The sequence below is a fragment of the Anarhichas minor genome, unplaced genomic scaffold (genome assembly GCF_050575085.1).
Source record: "Anarhichas minor isolate MPS153535 unplaced genomic scaffold, ASM5057508v1 ptg000007l, whole genome shotgun sequence".
Lineage (NCBI taxonomy): Eukaryota > Metazoa > Chordata > Actinopteri > Perciformes > Anarhichadidae > Anarhichas > Anarhichas minor.
Window position 1 is genome coordinate 5811 of NW_027466453.1, and position 20161 is coordinate 25971.

Genomic DNA, 20161 nt, shown 5'->3' on the forward strand with positions numbered 1-20161 from the left:
CACGAGGAGAGGGCAGAGTGCTCCAGAGCAGACACAATCCCAAAGGAAGCAGGTCTGCCCAAACGTCTGGCGGGTGAAGGAACATGTGGAACAGACTTTAGAGCCAAAGTATGAACTCATCCCAACTTGTCTGAAGTCTTGACAGGCTTCCTTCTGGTTTTACCCTCTGAAGTTCCAAAAGTGTCAGACGTGGCTGCTGAGAAAGGTCCTCAGACAAGTAGTGTTTGAAAAACTAAACCTCCATCATCCCCAGCACCGCTGCGATCCTCTCCCTCATCTCCTCTTCTTGCTCTGTCGGAGCATCTTCTTCCTCTTCAGGATCATCTCGTAAAGTTTCTCCAGGCCCTGAAGGCCCTGACCGTCCAGCGCTGAGCAGCCCTGTGTGTGGTGCAGCGTGGAAGAGCTCAGCTCGTGGAGAGCCAGAACCTTCTCCACCTGAAACGCAGGAGACAATTGAATACTAAGTGTTGCCACTCCAGAAAAAACAAACAATACATCACAAAAACGTCAGAAACTCAAACTCAAATAGACCTACATTAAGCTCTCGTTCACCCAAACCCTTGTTACATTTGAATCTGTACAAGTTATATTTAGTTAAAGAGTATTAAAGTTTATTATACCATTATCATGATGTGTTCAAATGTAATCTTGTAAAATTTAGTTTTTGGTGAGAAACTTGGGGCAGATCATCGGGGATTAATAATACATTTGCAAAACCACCACACGAGTATGTTGAAGTACATGTGATTTATTGCTTTGTTTTTACGGTGGTATCGAGGATCGTGGTGTTTCACTGATATTGACTATTCAACTTCTGGTATTGTGACATCCCATATGACAAAAATACATGTAAACACGGTTCATGCACAGGTGCACAACAGTGTTTCCCCCGATTCTGAATTTGAAAGTATTGAGTCTAAATTGTGGGTTTCTGAAGGCTGATGATATTTTGATACAAAGCCGCCAAACTTTCAACCAAAGTTTAACAAACTTTTTTGGTCAACATTACTAACCTTTCCCTATATTAAATGAGCCTCTATTAAATCCAGTGGAGCAACTTCTCGGCTATATATCTCGAGCAATATTCCCAGCTAACAATGCCCTATTATATGATGGATTTCATCTCCACTGGTGCCATAATCATTAAGGGGAAAATCATCTTCCGAAAAACAACGTATACAAATGCATCTTCCCTTAAAAACTACTTCTACAGATCGTTCTTTTTAACAATCTAGGTAGGGAATGAAATATTCAGAGGACAGAAATCAATATTTGGTCATTGTGGATGCTTTTGAAAGGCTTTAGCACAGCTGCCATCACTTGCCACCACTCCTGGTGAGTATAGTAACAAACATGCAGTCTGTGTGCAGCAACCATCATCGTGTAGGAGCAGATCAATGGCCGTACCATTCTAAGGCCTGATTAGGGTTTGGACAGTAGATTATTGGTTTTGTTCAGTCAGCACAATCTGGGTTCCCTCAGCAGTTAGAAACTATTGGAGAAGAAAGCGACGTTCTGTTAAGTCATTTGCTACCATGTGATACATGGGGATAAGTTCAAAGCACTTATCGAGCATCCGATTCAAAATACTCTGTTACATAGAATACCATTTGAACGTCAATAAGATCCTGAACATTACTTTGAGATGGTAATGTAATCCATTTTGGGGAGCTCTGATAGACAGCCTGGTTGACCAGTCTCTGCTAAAGGAAAATAGTCAAATGTTGAAATAAACAAGTTATTACTTTTTATCTCATTTTCCGTGTTTACAATGACAGTTGGTCAACTGTGTTTCAGGACGCATTAGAAACCCTGGCTGCATATAAGCCAAGCGGTCATGACAGACCTTTAGGGACATGGGTTACCCAGGATATCAAACCCAGTAATGTTACAAGTTATAGATAATTTATCTCTTCCTAACCAATGCTCTGATTTCAGCAACAGACAAAAAAACACTCATCGCTTCTCTTGAAATTCTACCACTTGTGTATCGGGCTGGGTATCAGTACTAGTGCCAATATGATACGCAAGTTTCAGTTAAGATACGAAAGACATTCTTTGTGTACAAAATATCAACAAATAGTGAATCATCTTTTACCACAGGGCTCAAAAGTAACAATTGTCCAACTGCCCAGGGCAAGCTAAATGTCACATCAGGCTAAAATCTATCTAACAACTCACTTGCCCATAAAGAAAAACAAAAGTATTTCACACATCGGGGTTTCTCCGTAGCAGACATATGGAAACAGGAGTTCAGTTGGATGATGGTTGAGGATGTGGGTGAAATTCTAGATTTATTTACTGAAGGTAACACGAAAGGTGACAACTAACTTTGGTATTTTTATACAACTACTACATACTACCTGCTAATAAGTAAAACTATTTGTATAGAGACAAGTTCAAATGGACCTTGGGCAAGTGGATTTCTGACCCACTTGCCAAAAAACATGAAGTTTGTACCAGAACATATAGTGGCATCTTGAAATGTCTGGTTTTGTCCACCGTACAGTTAACAAACCATAAACTATTACTAACAATATATAATAAGCAGGAAACCTTTGGATTGAAGAAGCTAGAACCGGAGAACATTTTACATTTTCACTTGATATGAAACTTATAGAGTTAGTCAATTAACTCAATATTTTTTTCGTTAACCATTGAATTAATTAATTGAAAAATCAGCTCTACACAACAAAACCACGCCATTAATGTAGCAATAACTACCTCTGAAGCAGAGACAGCTCCATCCAGGTCCTGTTTGTTTGCCAGAACCAGCACGGGCACCCCCTGGTTCTCAGCCGACCGTGTGATCCGGTGAAGCTCTGCCTTGGCCTCCTCCATGCGCTCTGCCTCTGCTGCGTCCACCACGAACACCAGCCCGTCCGTCCGCCTGGTGTACGACCTCCAGAGGGGCCTCAGTTTCTCTTGACCGCCCACGTCCCACACCTGGAACGTGGTGGTGTTGGTTTTGGAGTTCCCCACGGGTACTTTAATCCGCTCCATGTTGAAGCCTTTGGTCGGGATCGTCTCGACAAACTCCCGCAGCTTGAGTCTGTAGAGGAGGGAGGTTTTCCCTGCCGAGTCCAAACCGATCACCACGACGTGTAAAGACTGGAAGCCGGGGAGGAACGGGGTGCTGGGGGCAATTTCTGTTAACTGGTTCCCCATGTTAGGCTCCTGACAAGACTGAATTATTTCCTTTGGCAGGTCTTCCTTTAAACTCTCACTATTTGGCTGTTTTCCTGTGTCCTTGTCTCACTTGCTCCCTGACACTTTGAAGGGGGGCTCTGTACAAGGAGGAGTCAGTTTGATTCACACTCTGGCCTCACTTCAAAGGCTGATGCAGGACAATGAGGACAGACTGTCGACTGCAGTCCCTGAGGACATGAGGGAAAACAATGAGAGGGGGAGGAAGAAACTAAATTAATAGATGTATGTAGATTTGTAAACCCTTCAGGGCATGAATTCACCAGATTTGACTCAAAAACCAAAACCCGTATAGACAGAATTTATGTATCATCACACTTCAAAGCAATAAACTATAGAACCTTATTAAATGACTTCTCGGTTCACCTCTTAGTAAAAACAACGGTGTCTTCTGGGACCTCAGCTAGTAGAGGCTTCTGGAAACTAAATACTCAATGCCTAAAAAAATACAGATTTATTAAAGGAGCTAAAACAGGAAATACAAAAAATAACACAATTAAAAGTTCTAACCAAATCTAATATTAAATTATGGGAAATATTAAAATATAGAGTGAAAGATTTCTTCAAATTCAAATGCAGAGAATTACGAAACACAGCATCTACTCATGGACTGTTAGAGCTCGGCCTGGTTTTCCATGTGAATTATAAATCGGTTATGTTTGCTCTGTTCGATGGGAAGATGCCTGTGAAACAACAAGAACTTTTCCAACTCATTGTCAGCATCACATGATTTAAACTGTGGAAACCCAGATGTGTGGAGGTGATAGAGCAGCCTGTTATAGACAGCCACATGTAATAAAACACATACTCTGACCTCAGGATAAGAAACCAGACCCTCCCAGGCACACGGCACTTTTTTATATCTGTACCGGTTTTGTTTGGTAAATATTATGCATGTAAATTTATAAATGTATAAACTGTAAACTTGTTATAAACTTAATTACAAAAAGAAAAGATGACTCAGCTATTTTAACAAGGGCACTGGGCTGTCAATAATTAGATCAGCTGAGACTTAGTGGAGCTCCAATCCAGTGGCAGCTGGTCAATAGAGGGCAATGGGGCATGGCCCCACCTTGAGCCACACAAAAAAAAAAAAATTATAATAATCATAAATTATACAAATTGTCAATATTTGTGTTTTTGAACTATGGAATGTACCCAGTAATATGTGTAAAATATGATATCTGTGCAAAATATATGCTTTTCCTGCTCGTGCTCTCCGCCTGTGTGCACGACACGTCTCAGAACGCGCAGCTAGGGGTCTATGAAGCAGTTTAGCCAATTGCTGATTAAAGATATAAATGAGTGACATACAATTTAGCCAATCAGCACCCTCAAATAGATTCAGTGTGGGGCCAAAACGATTTTGCCCCCCTAGCTGCTCGTTTTTGTCAGGAGAAGTCTCTACAGGCGAGCGCGAGCACTGCTCCTCCAAGTCTCGTTTGAGAGGAGAACTTTGGCGGATAAACTGCAGTGAAAGAGCTGATATCAGATCAGCCTGACCTCACAATCAGACAGCAGACTAGCGGGAAAGGGAAGCAGTACATGTGAAGCTTCTGTACTAGCTGTACACCAGACAGGTTTGGCTAGCTGGATGACGTCATGCTAATAACTTATTTAGCTTTTTAAAACAACGGGGACAGATCCAGCACTGACAGTTAGGGAGTGAGAGATGAGGAGGTAAGGAAACATGAGAACACCAGGACACACATGGAGAACTCTGTCAAGCTACATATTAGGCAAAGTGAACATCTTTTCTTCTACATAGTTGTCCTCAGTCTCATCTGCTTAACTTGGTCATGGAGGCATCAACATGTAATAGAGATGGTAAATTAACAGTGAAAACTCATCATAGCTTAATTTAACATCAGTATTCATAATTACACTTCATGTTTACTTCTCCTTTACCTCCTATAACAAGGTCCATAGGGGCATCTCAATAAATACACGTTATATTATATTATATAAGTGTTATTTACTGCTTTTTTTCGTGTTGGAACAAATGTTAAATATTTAACTGCAAAGTAGTAATGCGTGTTTGATACTTTAATTTTTTTGCATTAAATCATACTGGGATGTTTGCTGAAATTGATAGGATGGCCCTACCTAGAAAATATTCCACCAGCCGCCACTGCTCCAATCCACTGTCACACCATGAGAAGGCCGAAATCAAACATCTTAGCGACATTTCTTTAACTTAGTTAAAGTATGCACATAGGGTGAATTACGGCTGCAAGTTAGCCTGGTTAATACATGCAGTGTGGCGGTCGTTTCTATCAAATGATATACTTCATGTTGTATAAAAACAGCAGGTTAAACATTACATTTAACCAGCAGCAGCGGAGGAATCCTACAATGCCTGTTCTGTCATCTAACGCTAAAGCTCCGGCTCAAAAACGAGCAAAAAAGGAAAACCGATTGGGGGGAACGTGTTAAAAAAATGTTTGATCAATTTTAGAACAAAACAACTAGTAACAATTTAGCTACAAAGTTAAAATCACTGAAAAACTATAACGTTGGTCTTTCTCTCTAGTTTACTGAGTGCTCCGCGGCGGAAGGACTCATCTAATCACAGCAGCACTACGACACAAGTCAACACAAGTAGCTTTCTGTGATTCCGATGTAACGTTGTGAGAGAGCTCACCTGTCGGCACTTCTGATCACTTCAAAGTAGTCAACATTGTTGCACTACAGCCAATCTGCGACCGGAATCCAAGTTTTAACGACCAAAGGAATCTCAAGTGTTTGGTCAAAGCTGCTCCATGTGACCGTGTGGCTGCCGCGTTGGTCCGATGACGGCGACTGCAGAGAAGCAGCGCCGTAGCAGCGCCGTAGAAGAGCACCCCCCCCCCCCCCCCAGCTGCTGACGCACCGGCAGGAGGAGGGCCAGAGACATGTGGGAACACAAACAGTCTGTAATAAAGAGGCTGCGTTAGGCCTACTTTCCCCGTGGGTTCCTAAGTTTCTTCACTGCGTTGCATCCATTACAATAAAATAATATGTAGTATAATATTTGATTTGTTTGATTCAGCATTGTTTAGCCTAATCATTTAAATATGCTTCATTTGGAAGTGCAATCTAAATAGCGGTTGTTGAATTGGGTTGCTGTTTGTAGAACAGTGTAAAGTAAGACCACTGTATCTCTGAACTATCTCACCAAAACACACACATTTATTCTGTTATCTTCTTTTGATACAACTAATGAAATATGTATTCACTTCCTCCCTGGGGCCTCTCACTTTGAAAACCTCTGTTTTAGAATATATGAAGTAACCCCAGTGACACAGAATGCACTGAGTGACAGAAGCTAGTGGAGCAGAGGCTTCCCGGACGTGATGTCTTGTCAAGACTTCCGCTCTCTAGGAATTGTGTACAGTCCTCAAGGAGAAACTGCATCATCATTAAATATTGTTCTGTCACCTCACAAGGTATGTTCAAATTAAAAGGAGCTATAATGGCTTACTGTAAAACAGGTAATCCTGGTTCAGTATGAGCCATCGATGACGTAATGGGGCAGCTGTATTGATTTGCATGACAATGATATAGTTCTTTCTTGCTACCCAACACTCGTGTAACGATGTGGGTGTGTGCAAATGTGTGAGTGAGTAAAACAAGTAGTGACTGGGACCAGGCTGACTGCCTGCTTGTTGAGCATGGTAACATCTGTAATGAGTAGAAGTGTTTTATAGGCCATGAAAAACAATAATGACACAATTAGATTTGATCTTATTTTGGTGATGTTTAATCCTGCTGCTAAATTAAGACTCGGCTAGAATGGTCCTGCTGTTAGATGATTCGTAGATTCATTGTAAAACTGGTTATACCAACAAGGAAGCTGTGTGTGTGTCTGTGTGTGAGTGTGTGTGTGTGTGAGAGAGACAAGCTGCAAAACTGAATCAAATCTAAATGCTCTTATCTGGTCAGGTGTGACCAGCAGGAGGAAAGATATGACACACACACACACACACACACACACACACACACACACACACACACACACACACACACACAGAGGAGCTGGAATGAAAACTCATGGGGGTTTTGCAGAAAATTGTCTTTTCACTTCAGCCAGCGTCACAATACTAATTCTGTTCTGTCTCTCACCCATCATGTTTATCCCATGGCTGTTCTTTGTTTTTTTTACAGTTTTGACATTGTATGTTTCTGTATACATTGAAAGTCAACTTCTCTGAGTCAAAAATATGTTTTATAAATACGTCTCATATCAGCTTCATATCATGCTTGCAGAAACGCACAATGACACATGGTCTAAACCAGTGGTTCCCAAACTGGGGGCGCAGCATCACCAACCCACACACACACACACACACACACCGGTAAAACAATATCAAATTAAATGATAACAAATACAATTGCAAACAAGTTGTAAAGATAGGGCACTATATCATATGGTTGCACCTATAAAAATAAAAGAAATCAAGCGGAACCGACAGGACATGCATTGTGTCCCAACACATAACCATAACCATAACCACAATAACCATGTTATTTTCTTCTTTGAGAGAAGCTGCTGTTCAATGTGGGGAAATATACGTTGTTAGCACTTAAAAGAAATGAAGTTCATTTTATTTACAAATGAATATGTCAGAAAGCAATTTACATGTAGGAATAGGAATGTGATCGATGCAGAGAGAGCACTGAGTAACTTCTCGTCTTTGATCATTATTCTATATGAAAGATTCTTTATTTTCTTGCACACTACTTCAGTTTGAAGAACCTGTTAAATGGGGAAATGTGAGTTGTTGCTCTGTTCCTAACTTCAATTTTAACATTTAAAGTTCATTTTAGAATTTTAGAAAGAATGTAGTGCAATGAATATGTGTGAAACTACTTGAAAGCAATCTAAAGTCCAATCTTTTTGGAAATTGATTTTATTATTGCTATTTGTTTTTCAGTAAAACAAACTGAACGATAAACTGTGAAGTGGAAAACTGAAATGGTATGTACTTATGTTATGGTATGTAACATATTAACAAATATGTTATAGAGTTTAGTTTATATATTATAATGCAATTAATTCAAAACAAAGAAGGCACAACCCATTTGGGGATGGTGGGGTCGGGTGCGGTGGGGGGGCGTACAATGTTCCTATCATCAAAGGGGGGCTCGACAGAAAGAGTTTGGGAACCACTGGTCTGAACAGCTAATCTAAAAGAAAAGATCATGATTTTGTTTTAAAATAATAACCTAACAACATAACATTAAAATATAATGGGAATGTCATACAAAACATAACAAGCTTATTTACGCAACAATTTTGGTTTCACACAGACACAGTGGTCTCCTGGGTGAAAGTCCTGTGTTTACCGCTCCTCCTACACTTGGAGTTAGTGGACTTTCTCGCTTGATATACTCTTTATCATACCACGTAACGTTCAATAAAGGTCTATATGTATATGACACTTGTGCTGTTCGTTGCTCTGACTGAATGCAAAATCGTTGATAATCTGTGGTTTGCAGGAACGTACACACCAATGTTTTTTCCTGGAATAACTGGCATAGAAATTGAAATAACAAAAAATGTCGAAAGGTGGAAACAAATGCTCAGTCAGATAATGTACTTAAGTAAAAGTAATAAGAAGTAAAGTAAAGTAAGTAGTTACTTCTTAAACTGCCCTCACTTAACAGATACACCAAATATCCCTGCTTAATAAGGGAGCAACTTCCTCTTCTTTCTTGTCCTTGTCCAGAAGTTGAGAATTTGCTTAACTAATACCAGAGCAGTTAGCCACACAGGCCATCATTCCTCATCATTCCTCATCATTCCTCATCTCACAGGTTAGCAGCGCACTCTTTTGTCCGCAGGAGGAATGGCAGCCCTGATGGATGATCAAACCTGACCAACATTACTGTAAAGTGGACATTTATTATTTATACATATCGTCACTTTATGTTGTGTTTTGAGGAGGGAAGAGTCTGTAAAGTCATATTGTGTTTTAGATTGGATTTTTTGCTTTTTGATCATTTCCCTGAGCCCTATTTTTAGGCCTCTGCTCGAAAATTGCATACCCATACTAAAGAGAGTGCAGATCTCTAACTACAAGGTCTATTTTAATAATTGTGATGGTATAATACAGGTAACACTTGTGAGACACTTGTTCAGATGTGTAAATATTGTGTATATGTTACTGGTTAATAGTGAATGAAGATAGCACACAGCTCAAATTGAAGTTTCAGGTTCACCTGAAAAAAAAGCACTTGTATTGAAATTATTTATTTGAAATAATGCAGATCCAAGCCTAAAAATACACCACAATCATAGCACATGTTTTTAGTCTCCACAAACAAATTTTACTTCGATTGAGTGAAGCAGGCCAGCGTAATAGAGGTTTGAGTACGGAGGGTCAAGCCAAATTCTCATTTTTGGAACCAGCTGTTGCGCTGCTCTATTCAAATTGTATATACTATATAACTATATATTTCACTTGTTGTACCACTAATAGTGTTCAATACATCCTAATACAGCAGTTTGGCATCATTTTGAGCTATTTTGAGCTCTCTGGGGGTGCTCATATCTCTCCTCCATGGAATTTTCTCGTCTCTGTGTGTGTCGATGGAGCCCTTTCTAAGCCTATGATTGGCGGATTTCATCATGTGATACCTCGTTGGACCCGGATGAATCTCAGGAAAGCAGTAGTCGGTTCTTGAGTAGATTGACAGACTTTTTAGCCACTAAAAATCCCAAACCGTGTCGTGCAACCCCCATGCGTAAAATGATTCGCCGAACAGTAAAATGCCGACCATTTCGTCATAGTGTTAACCAAAAACGCCATTTTCTCACAGACACACACAGAGACACCGAGAGAACACGTCTGAAACGGATTACCGTCAATTTCCAGCATTTTTCTTCACGAAAATCACCTCAAGGTACGATGCGTTTACATTTTTTTGCTGTGGAGCGGTTTGTTGTTCGTTGTGTTTCTGGATGTAACTTTTGAATGGTTTCACAGAGAGGAATGTGGAAGATATGAGTGGATTCGCGGTCGAATCCTCGTGCTTTGTGATGTATGCATCGGCCATGATAGCGGCCAGCGTTGTGATGGGAGATGCAAACGGAATGCATAGGTCGCCGATTCGTGGCGAAAAATACGTGATATTGTGGTAAATCTTCTAGTTTATTGAATTAGTTTGTGTATAACTGTGTATAACTGTGTTTTGAGTGAGTAAAATGGCTCCCATGGTTGTTTCGCCCAGAATCTCTTTGTTACATAGGTATATGATATGTCATAAAATATCATTTTATTCGTTTCGCAAAAGTGAATTGTACACGTGTGTACTCTGTCGCCACCTAGCCCCCTTTAAAGGGGGCTCTCGGCAGAAAGATAACATATTTTGATATATTGTTTAATATTTAGGTATTTAATCAGTATTCCATAATGATTTGTTACACTGTAGTTTTTCTTTTTGACACTAAGTGGGGGGACCCAGTCACCATTGTATCACTACATTTAATTGGTTACAATCCTCGTCTTTGGATTGGCCGGATATCACTCTGACACAGGCGCTAAATAAAGGTGGTTATCAATCCGCCAGTAAACACCACCAGACATCTCAGAGGTAAATATTGTACTGTACTGACACTACAAACATACGATGATCTTATAGAATATGATGCATTGCTGTAGATTAAACTAACCTACAGTATATAAAGGAGTTAAAAACATGCAGCATAGGCCTACATGTTAATGCAGCAATATATATCCTGGAACATCAGATATAATAGTAAAACACTGACAGGGAACATTTCACTGCACTGGTACTTTTACTTTTAGTAAGTCGCGCGCTAGGAAACGCCCCTCGCGCTCATAGCATGGTTTTCTCCTCGCAGGCTGTAATTTTGGTCGCGCGAGCAGAGAAATTCCGCACAGAGTGATGTGAAAGGGCCATTTGATTTGCACGCGCGGGACCTCTATACACGCGCTTGGATCTCATTTGTGCTCGCGGATTTTAACATTGATTTGCTTTCATAGCAATTCCTCAGTGATTATGTATTGTGAACAGAAGAAAAAGTCAAATTGCAGCACATTAACATTAAAATGTTGTACCCAATCTATCACGTGGAGTTGTGACCTTAATGTTAAGGTTGTGCACAGTATTGCGGTCTTCATTATTCCCTCTCGTCCACCCTGTGGACCCACCACCCGCAGGGACAAGCATCGGGGTCGGGTGCAATGCAGACCGGGCGGCGGGTCAGGCGGGAGGCCTGGCCATGCCGATCGCCGGCGGCATAGACTAGCTCTAGGGACGTGGAACGTCACCTCGCTAGCGGGGAAAGAGCCGGAGCTGGTGCAGGAGGTGGAGCGATACCAGCTAGATATAGTTGGACTCACCTCCACACACAGCCTTGGCTCTGGAACCAAGCTCCTGGAGAGGGGTTGGACTTTGTCCTATTCCGGAGTTGCCCAGGGTGAGAGGCGCCGGGCGGGAGTGGGGATACTCACGAGCCCCCGGCTGAGCGCCGCTGTGTTGGAGTTCTCCCCGGAGAACGAGAGGGTCGCCTCCATGCGCCTACGGGTTGCGGGGAGCAAGGCTCTGACTGTGGTTTGTGCTTATGCACCAAACAGCAGTTCGGAGTATCCGGCCTTCTTGGAGTCGGTGGGAGGGGTCCTGGAAAGGGCGCCGCCTACCGACTCCATAGTTCTCCTGGGGGACTTCAACGCTCATGTGGGCAATGACGGAGAAACCTGGCGGGGGGTGATTGGGAGGAACGGCTTGCCCGATCTGAACCCGAATGGTGTTTCGTTATTGGACTTCTGTGCTTGCCACGGTTTGGCCATAACGAACACCATGTTCGAACATAAGGTGGCTCATAAGTGTACCTGGTACCAGAACACCTTAGGCCGGAGATCAATGATCGACTTTGTAATCGTATCATTTGATTTGTGGCCGTATGTCTTGGACACTCGAGTGAAGAAAGGAGCAGAGCTGTCAACTGATCACCACCTGGTGGTGAGTTGGATCAGATGGCAGGGGAACCGGTTGGAAAGACCCGGCAAGCCCAAACGTGTAGTGAGGGTGAACTGGGAACGTCTGGCGGAGGACCCTGTCCGGGAGGTCTTTAACTCCCACCTCCGGAAGAACTTCTCACACATCCCGAGGGAGGTTGGGGACACGGAATCCGAATGGATCATGTTCAAAGCCTCTATTGTGGACGCGGTCGCTAGGAGCTGTGGCCGGAAGGTCATCGGTGCCTGTCGTGGCGGCAACCCGAGAACCCGGTGGTGGACACCGGAGGTGAGGGAAGCCGTCAAACTGAAGAAGGAGACCTTCAAGGCCTGGTTGGCCCAGGGGTCTCCTGAAGCAGCTGACAGGTACCGGCAGGCCAGAAGGGCTGCAGCTGCGGCGGTCGCGAATGCTAAAACTCGGGCATGGGAGGAGTTCGGGGAGGCCATGGAGAAGGACTTTCGGTTGGCCTCAAGGAGGTTCTGGCAAACCATCCGCAGGGCTTACCCCAGGCGGTTCTCAGCAGGGGGGGGGAGAACTGCTAACCCGGACGGGGGACATCGTCGGGCGGTGGAAAGAGCACTTTGAGGAACTCCTAAACCCGACCAACATGTCCTCTGTAGAGGAGGCAGCGCCTGAGGACCTAGGGGGAGGCTCACCCATATCCCTGGCAGAGGTCGCTGAGGTAGTTAAAAAGCTCCTTGGTGGCAAGGCGCCGGGGGTGGATGAGATCCGCCCTGAGATGCTGAAAGCGCTGGACATAGTTGGGCTGTCCTGGCTGACACGCCTCTTCAATGTCGCATGGGGGTCGGGATCAGTGCCCATGGAATGGCAGACCGGGGTGGTGGTTCCCATCTTCAAAAAGGGGGACCGGAGAGTGTTCTCGAATTACCTGGGTATCACACTACTCAGCCTCCCGGGGAAGGCTTATGCCAGGGTGCTGGAAAGGAGGCTCCGACCGCTTGTCGAACCTCAGATTCAAGAGGAGCAGTGCGGATTCCATCCCGGCCGTGGAACAGTGGACCAGCTCTTTACCCATCGCAAGACTACTGGAGGGGTTCTGGGAGTTTGCCCAACCAGTCTACATGTGCTTTGTGGACTTGGAGAAGGCTTTCGACCAGGTCCCTCGGGGGTTCTTGTGGGGGGTGCTGCGGGAGTATGGGGTGCCGGACCCGTTACAATGGGCGATCCGGTCTCTGTACGACTGCAGTAGGAGCTGTGTCCACATTCTCGGCAATAAGTCAGACACGTTCCCGGTGGGTGTTGGCCTCCGCCAGGGTTGCCCTTTGTCACCGGTCCTGTTCGTGACTTTCATGGACAGGATATCTAGGCGCAGCCTGGGGGCGGAGAACGTCAGGTTCGGGGGTCTCGGGATCACCTCTCTGCTGTTTGCAGATGATGTGGTCCTGTTAGCCTCCTTGGATCATGACCTCCAGCATTCACTGGGGCGGTTTGCAGCCGAGTGTGAAGCGGCAGGGATGAGAGTTAGCACCTCCAAATCTGAGGCCATGGTTCTCTGCCGGAAACCGGTGGATTGCTCCCTCCAGGTGGGGACGGAGTGCCTACCTCAAGCGAAGGAGTTCAAGTATCTCGGGGTCTTGTTCGCGAGTGAGGGTAAGATGGAGCGGGAGATCGACAGGCAGATCGGTGCGGCTGCAGCAGTAAAGCAGGCGCTGCACCGGACCGTCTTGGTGAAGAGGGAGCTGAGCCGGAAGGCAAAGCTCTCAATTTACCACTCGGTCTACGTTCCTACCCTCACCTATGGTCACAAACTCTGGGTCGTGACCGAAAGGACAAGGTCGCGGCTACAAGCGGCCGAAATGAGTTTCCTCCGTAGGGTGGCCGGGCTCAGCCTTAGAGATAGGGTAAGGAGCTCGGTCATCAGGAGGGAGCTTGGAGTCGAGCCGCTACTCCTTCGCGTCGAAAGGAGTCAGCTGAGGTGGTTCAGCATCTAATTAGGATGCCTCCTGGATGCCTCCCACTGGAGGTTTTCCAGGCACGTCCAACTGGGAAGAGACCCCGGGGAAGACCCAGAAAACGCTGGAGAGATTACATCTCCCAGCTGGCCTGGGAACGCCTCGGGATCCCCCAGAATTAGCTGGAACATGTTGCCGGTGAGAGGAAGGTCTGGGTCAGCCTGCTTGGCCTGCTGCCACCGCGACCCGACCCCGGATAAGCGGAGGAAAATGGATGGATGGATTATTCCCTCTTAATGCACTGTGCAAACACATAGACTTTGTGCTCGAAGATTATTAACGGCTAGTCTTGTGGTGGATGTAGCATGTTGACAGTTTGCTCCCATTCAATTGTTTACAGTTGCTTAAGCATCATTAATAATTCACAGAACCACACACAAGTAGCGGAACACCTCAGATCTTTTGCAAATTCAAAACTATACAATAATTCCAACACTCCAAATTGTGTGACCCGTGTCACACACGGTTCATACAATCTGATTCAGTTTGAACCGGTTTCACACCGCTGTGCTCAATCTAAAACACTTTGAACATTTCTACTTTAGTGTGGGTATGATTTTTTCTGAGACTTTGTCAGAGTAAAGTACATGAATATATTGACCAAACACAACACACAAGGCTAGTACTTACTGCACGGTGATGAAAATATTCATGTAAAATAAGTCAATACATCAATGCATTTCCAGAGGTTGCATTTTGTAATTAAAATCCAAACACAACAGATTCTAAATAGAATATAGTCCATAAACACAGAAACATTTTTGGAGACAAAATAGAAAGCATGAATTAGTTATTTTTAATTCCTAGTACACGTTTATGAAAACAGGACTCTCGCTGCTACATTGAATTCTATGGTTGTGGTGAACAGGTACTCACAGGTATTGTCCTCACATTCTGATTGATGAGTCAACAATCAAGCAATTAGGTGTCATGTTGAATTGCAAATTGGGTGAAAAGCAACAAATGTGTTTAGAGTTTTTGGGACTTAAACTGAGTGTCAGTCTCAATAATTGTGTTTTATGTGTCATTTAATTGTGTTAGCAATTGAAAAAAACTTTTAACGTATTGTTACCAAAAGTAAAGAAATAAATAAGACACCCAGTCTCCCTCTAATGGTGAGGCTGCAGATTGCAACCCCTACGCCCCTATTTCTAAGCATGTCGGAGAACCTACTGTGGCCTTCAGGTAACGTAATAATGCAAAAGGCCCACACTAGGAGAAGGGTCTAACTGCAGTCTTGCAGGCTACACAAGACGCCCACTTTACTACACAACACCCTGATAAAATTTACGGGAGTAACATACTTATTTTAACCCACACCATGATGTTTTCCAAAATCTTTTTGAGCCAAAACTTAACCAAGTAGTTTTGGTGCCTAAACCTAACCAAACTTTAACAGCTTCGAGGACGTGTCATGTGGTAGGCGTTTTCCTGTTGTACTGTAGACCCGCAGATTGACCTACTTGCTCTCTAGAGCCAGTGTTTGATTTGTCCATTCTGGGCTACTGTAGAAACACAGCGTTGCAACACAGCGGACTCGATGGAAGAGGACCTGCTCCCTATGTAGATATGAAGGGTTCATTCTAAGCTAACAATAACTGGGTTATCCTTACATGTGTGACACTATATAGCCTACTTACCCACTGGCTCAGTGGTAGAGCAGAGTTGTCCTTCAATCAGAGGATCCCCAGCTGCGCTAGTCCGTGTCGATGTGTCTTTGGGCAAGACACTTAACCCCAAATTGCTCCTGCAGGCTGTTCCTGCGGTGTGTCAATGTTGTATGAATGTGAGTCCTGATAGGCAGGTGACACCTTGCATGGTAGCCCTGCCATCAGTGTATGAATGGGTGTGAATGATTACAAGTAGTGTAAAAGCGCTTTGAGTGGTCGGAAGACTAGAAAAGTGCTTTACAAGTACATTCCACTTACCATTTACCCAGAGAAATGAGTTAACCCTGGTTAGCCTGAAGCAGAGCTGTCCAGGCTCCTGTAGTGGTCACAACCAGCAGCTTTTGCTTTCCCTCCACATCCAACTACACTGACTACTTGGACCACTTATCTCACTATTTGCCTTTTGCTTTGTTGATTAGCTTCTTATCTCTAGATAACAAAGTTTGTTTTCTCGAAATAACTTAATAATTAAGTCATGATCTCGAGATAGCAACATAAAAAAGTCTTATTCTCAGCTTCTGTAGTATTCACCATCCAGTGTTTTCTGTTTTTTAGATTTTCTTGCATTGCTCGTCGCCTTAGTTTGTGTCTTTTAGGAAATACTGACAGAATAATTGTGTATAGTGTTTTTCCTTTACTGCAAGATTGATGCAGCCTGCGGCCCGGGTATGTTGTTTAATATTGTGAGTTTGATGCACAATGAACGTCTTTGACCAAATTGTTTAGTTGTTTTAGTAGTGAGCCGCAGGAGGTGGTGGTCAATGGTTATCCGCCCTACCTTTCTGTTTCTCTCTTACAGAAGCTGCCCTGGGAGAGCATTATGTTGCCTGGAAACTTAACAAGATAGGAGAGAGGTAAAGAGAGACTGCAAACCGCAGCTTCCACCAGTCCTCCACCGAGAATGCTACAGCTGACTTCTCTCCAGGGCACAAGTCAGGTGAGTAAACACTCTTACGAGCTTGTTCATTGTTTCTCAGATATCCCTGTGCTGATGTGTATTGCTAAAACCAATATTCTGTTTTCTACAGCAAAAGATTGCATGTTTTATCCTATGCTTATGTATCTCACCTAAACACATTAGATAGTAAGGATTATGTTTTAGGCAACACTTTACCTAACTACGATATGTTTACCCAGACACCAAAGATCTTTAGTTGCACATAGAACCAGCACTCTTCTTCTTACTTTTAAGGGTTGCAGCCTTCACTCACGAAGGAAATACTGTAGTGTGTGAGCTGTGTGAGTTTCTTCTGTACTGTGCATACTATGATGACTTAAAGGGCCAGTGTGTAGCATTTCGGGGGATCTATAAGCAGAAATGGATTATAATATTTACAACAATTTATTTTCATTAGTGTACAATCACCTGAAACTAAGACTTGTGTTCATTCACTTAAAATGAACCCTTTATATCTACAGTACATAGTGAGCGGGTCCTCTTCACATTCAAACTTTAACTTTATTTCAATGATCATATGCATACATATGTACATGAAATTTGCATTTAAACCATCCTTAGAATATTAAAGCAATTTTGGGGTTACGTGTCTTGCTCAAGGACACATCGACACGGACTAGTGGAGCCGGGGATCAAACCAGATCCTCTGATCGAAGTACGACCCTGCTCTCCACTCGCCACAGTCGCTCTAGAGAGGGCCTTTCACGTTTTTACGTTACCTGATATGGAGGACGAAAAATGTCTTAAGTATATATAAATAAATTAATAAATGCATTAATAAATGTATAAATAAATACAGAAATTAATAAATAAAATAATAAATAAATGCTGAAATAAATACAGAAATATTTAAATGCTGAAATAAATAAATAAAAGAATAAATTAAAGCCGCGAGCAGCATTGATCGGGCCCTCGCAACTTCATGCACGTCGAGGGTACTAGCAGGACTCTGCCATGAATTTCTGTGACCATCACACTCTGCGTGCACGAGTGAGATATTTCCTGCGTAGACCAGCAGCGTAGCAAGATCATGTTGCCAGGTCTTAAGCCTCAAATGTTTTGAGTGTACCTCCGATACAATCATGAATGTAAGCCTTTAAAGATCATTAAGAAAATGAATGTGTGTGAATGCGCTTCAGTGTTTGTAACATAACAGACTGTCAGTTTACTGGGATGGGGTTCAACTCCCTGCAGTGTCCTGCTGATTGTATTTGGACTTACGTGAAAGTTAACAAAACAGTAGTGCTATTTGCTGTTACTTGAACACTTTAATTTAACACTGTTTTCATTTTAAGTTATTCTGTAACTTTAGATTGTAGTGTGAAGCATTCATTATAACGTTTAACCTGATTGTCATGAAGAAGCTCTGGACAGATCATTTATACTAATGCCCACTGACATGGTTTGAAAATCCACTGTTATCTAACTTTTGCTCTCCAAGCATCTTAGTTTGCACATATTTAGATCAGAGAAGTCTTTTTCTCATGGTATGCCCACAAACCCTTTTAATAAGTTCAGTGTTTGGGGCGCTGTAATTATAGAATCCGGCTTACATCCGTGGTTGCCAGTAGTTGGCGCTATGACTATGAGTTAATATTGGCATGCAGAAGTCCTAAAGCCATGACAGTCAACAAGGATGTCAAGTTTGGGACAGTTTTGACAAAGTACAGTTGAGTTACAACAGCTTGATGGATGATGGCGAACCATGTAAAATGGCCGCCACACCGAGTCCATGTTGTTTAATGAAACCTCAAGCTTTTAGTAACTTTTAATCTCTAAGGTCTTTAGATTGTTCTGACCAAATTCTAAGATGATCGGATTAATTCCCTAGGAGGAGTTCTGGAAATGGAAAGAAAAACATGAGAAATTCATACAAAATTGAAAATGGCTGACCTCCGGTTGGGTTTAGAGCTTAGACCCCTCAGACTTTTTTTTAAGTCTACATGTGATACATCTGCTTACTAAATGTTATACATCTAGGTGAAATATACTGCGAGGACTGCATCGTCAAAATATTGTAGGGGGCGCTATCGAGCCGACTTGCCACTCTGAAGCATTAAAATCACATCAGATAACTACATTCAGGATTTTAAATGTGTGTGACACGATGAAACATCAAAAGCTTCATGAACTGGCATTATGAACTTCTTACATTTGTGTGGAACTAATTTGATGTTGATCTGATTTACCTACAAAGAGAAACAAGCCAAAGTATAAAGACTTTAACTTCCTGTTACCAGTAGGTGGCGCTATGACTATGATTCAAAATTGGCCTGCAGATGTCTTCAGGCCTGGAGTCTAATCAAACATGTGAAATGTGGTAAAGATCTGATGATGTGGAGTCGAGTTACATCAGTTTATTTGTTCATGGCGAAGGATCGAAATTCGCCAAGCCGCCACGTCGCCGCCCTTCAACAACTTCTTACAATCTTCACAATGAAGCATTATCAAGGTCTTAAGACTTTTCTGACAACATTTAAGAGGGATCTGATTAATCTGTGAGGAACAGGATGTCAAAGTACACAACTTACAACTTACGGTTGCCACTAGGTGGCACTATTACTATGATTCTAAATTGTCATATAGATGTGTTCCGGGTCAGGATGTTATGACATATGAGAAATTTGGAGCAGATTAGACAATGTACGGCTGAGTTACAACAACTTCCTGTTTCATGGCGAATGGTGTTTCTTTGCCGCCACGGATACATAGTACGATAACTTTTTGATCTTTGAGTAACTTTTCACTAACAAGGTCTCAAGAGCATACTGACCAAATCTGAAGTCAATCGGGTTAAATCTCTGGGAGGAGTTCGTTAAAGTATGACGCCTTGAAATGGTCAAAAAACGTCATAAAATTCAAAATGGCCGACTTCCTGTTTGGTTTAGTGAAAAATTCCAAGAGGATTTTTTTGTACGTCCAGTGTTTCCCCTACCATTGTATTAGGGGGGGCGCCCCGCACCCCCAACGGCACCCTCCGCCCCCCCCTTGAAGGTGGAGTTAATTTTGTTTTCTATATAGCGCCAGATCACAACAGAAGTAATTTAAGGTTCCCTTTCCTATAGAACTGGTCTACCCCGTGTTCTTTTATTAAACAAACTAAACAGCCTTATGTTATTGATCTTATTGACATGACGGCATGTCATATCTGTCTCTACATGGTCGCGAGCGTGTACAATTCTCCTCTGCTCTCTGTATCGCGCAAGGCGGAGTTCCACCCCGATGCGCGCACACACACACACACACACACACACACAGACACGTGCGCACACACACACAGGTGAGCACACTCCCACCAGCGGACAGAGAGCGCGCGTCGGAAAATATGTCCGTCAACCACCTGAAAAGCACACAACAATATCTGCGTTTTTAAAACGCTCCCATGT

The 20161-nt window shown here is 43.0% G+C and overlaps 1 protein-coding gene across 1 annotated transcript; it reads right to left on the minus strand.

Moving 5' to 3' along the window:
• Positions 1 to 273: 273 nt before the first annotated feature.
• LOC142935734 (ADP-ribosylation factor-like protein 4D) lies at positions 274 to 3168 on the minus strand. Its single transcript, XM_076080016.1, has 2 exons — positions 2725 to 3168; positions 274 to 435 (listed from the first exon to the last, which is right to left on the minus strand). The coding sequence occupies exons 1-2, from the start codon at positions 3166 to 3168 to the stop codon at positions 274 to 276; spliced, it is 606 nt and encodes a 201-aa protein (XP_075936131.1).
• Between the last annotated feature and the right edge of the window lie 16993 nt (positions 3169 to 20161).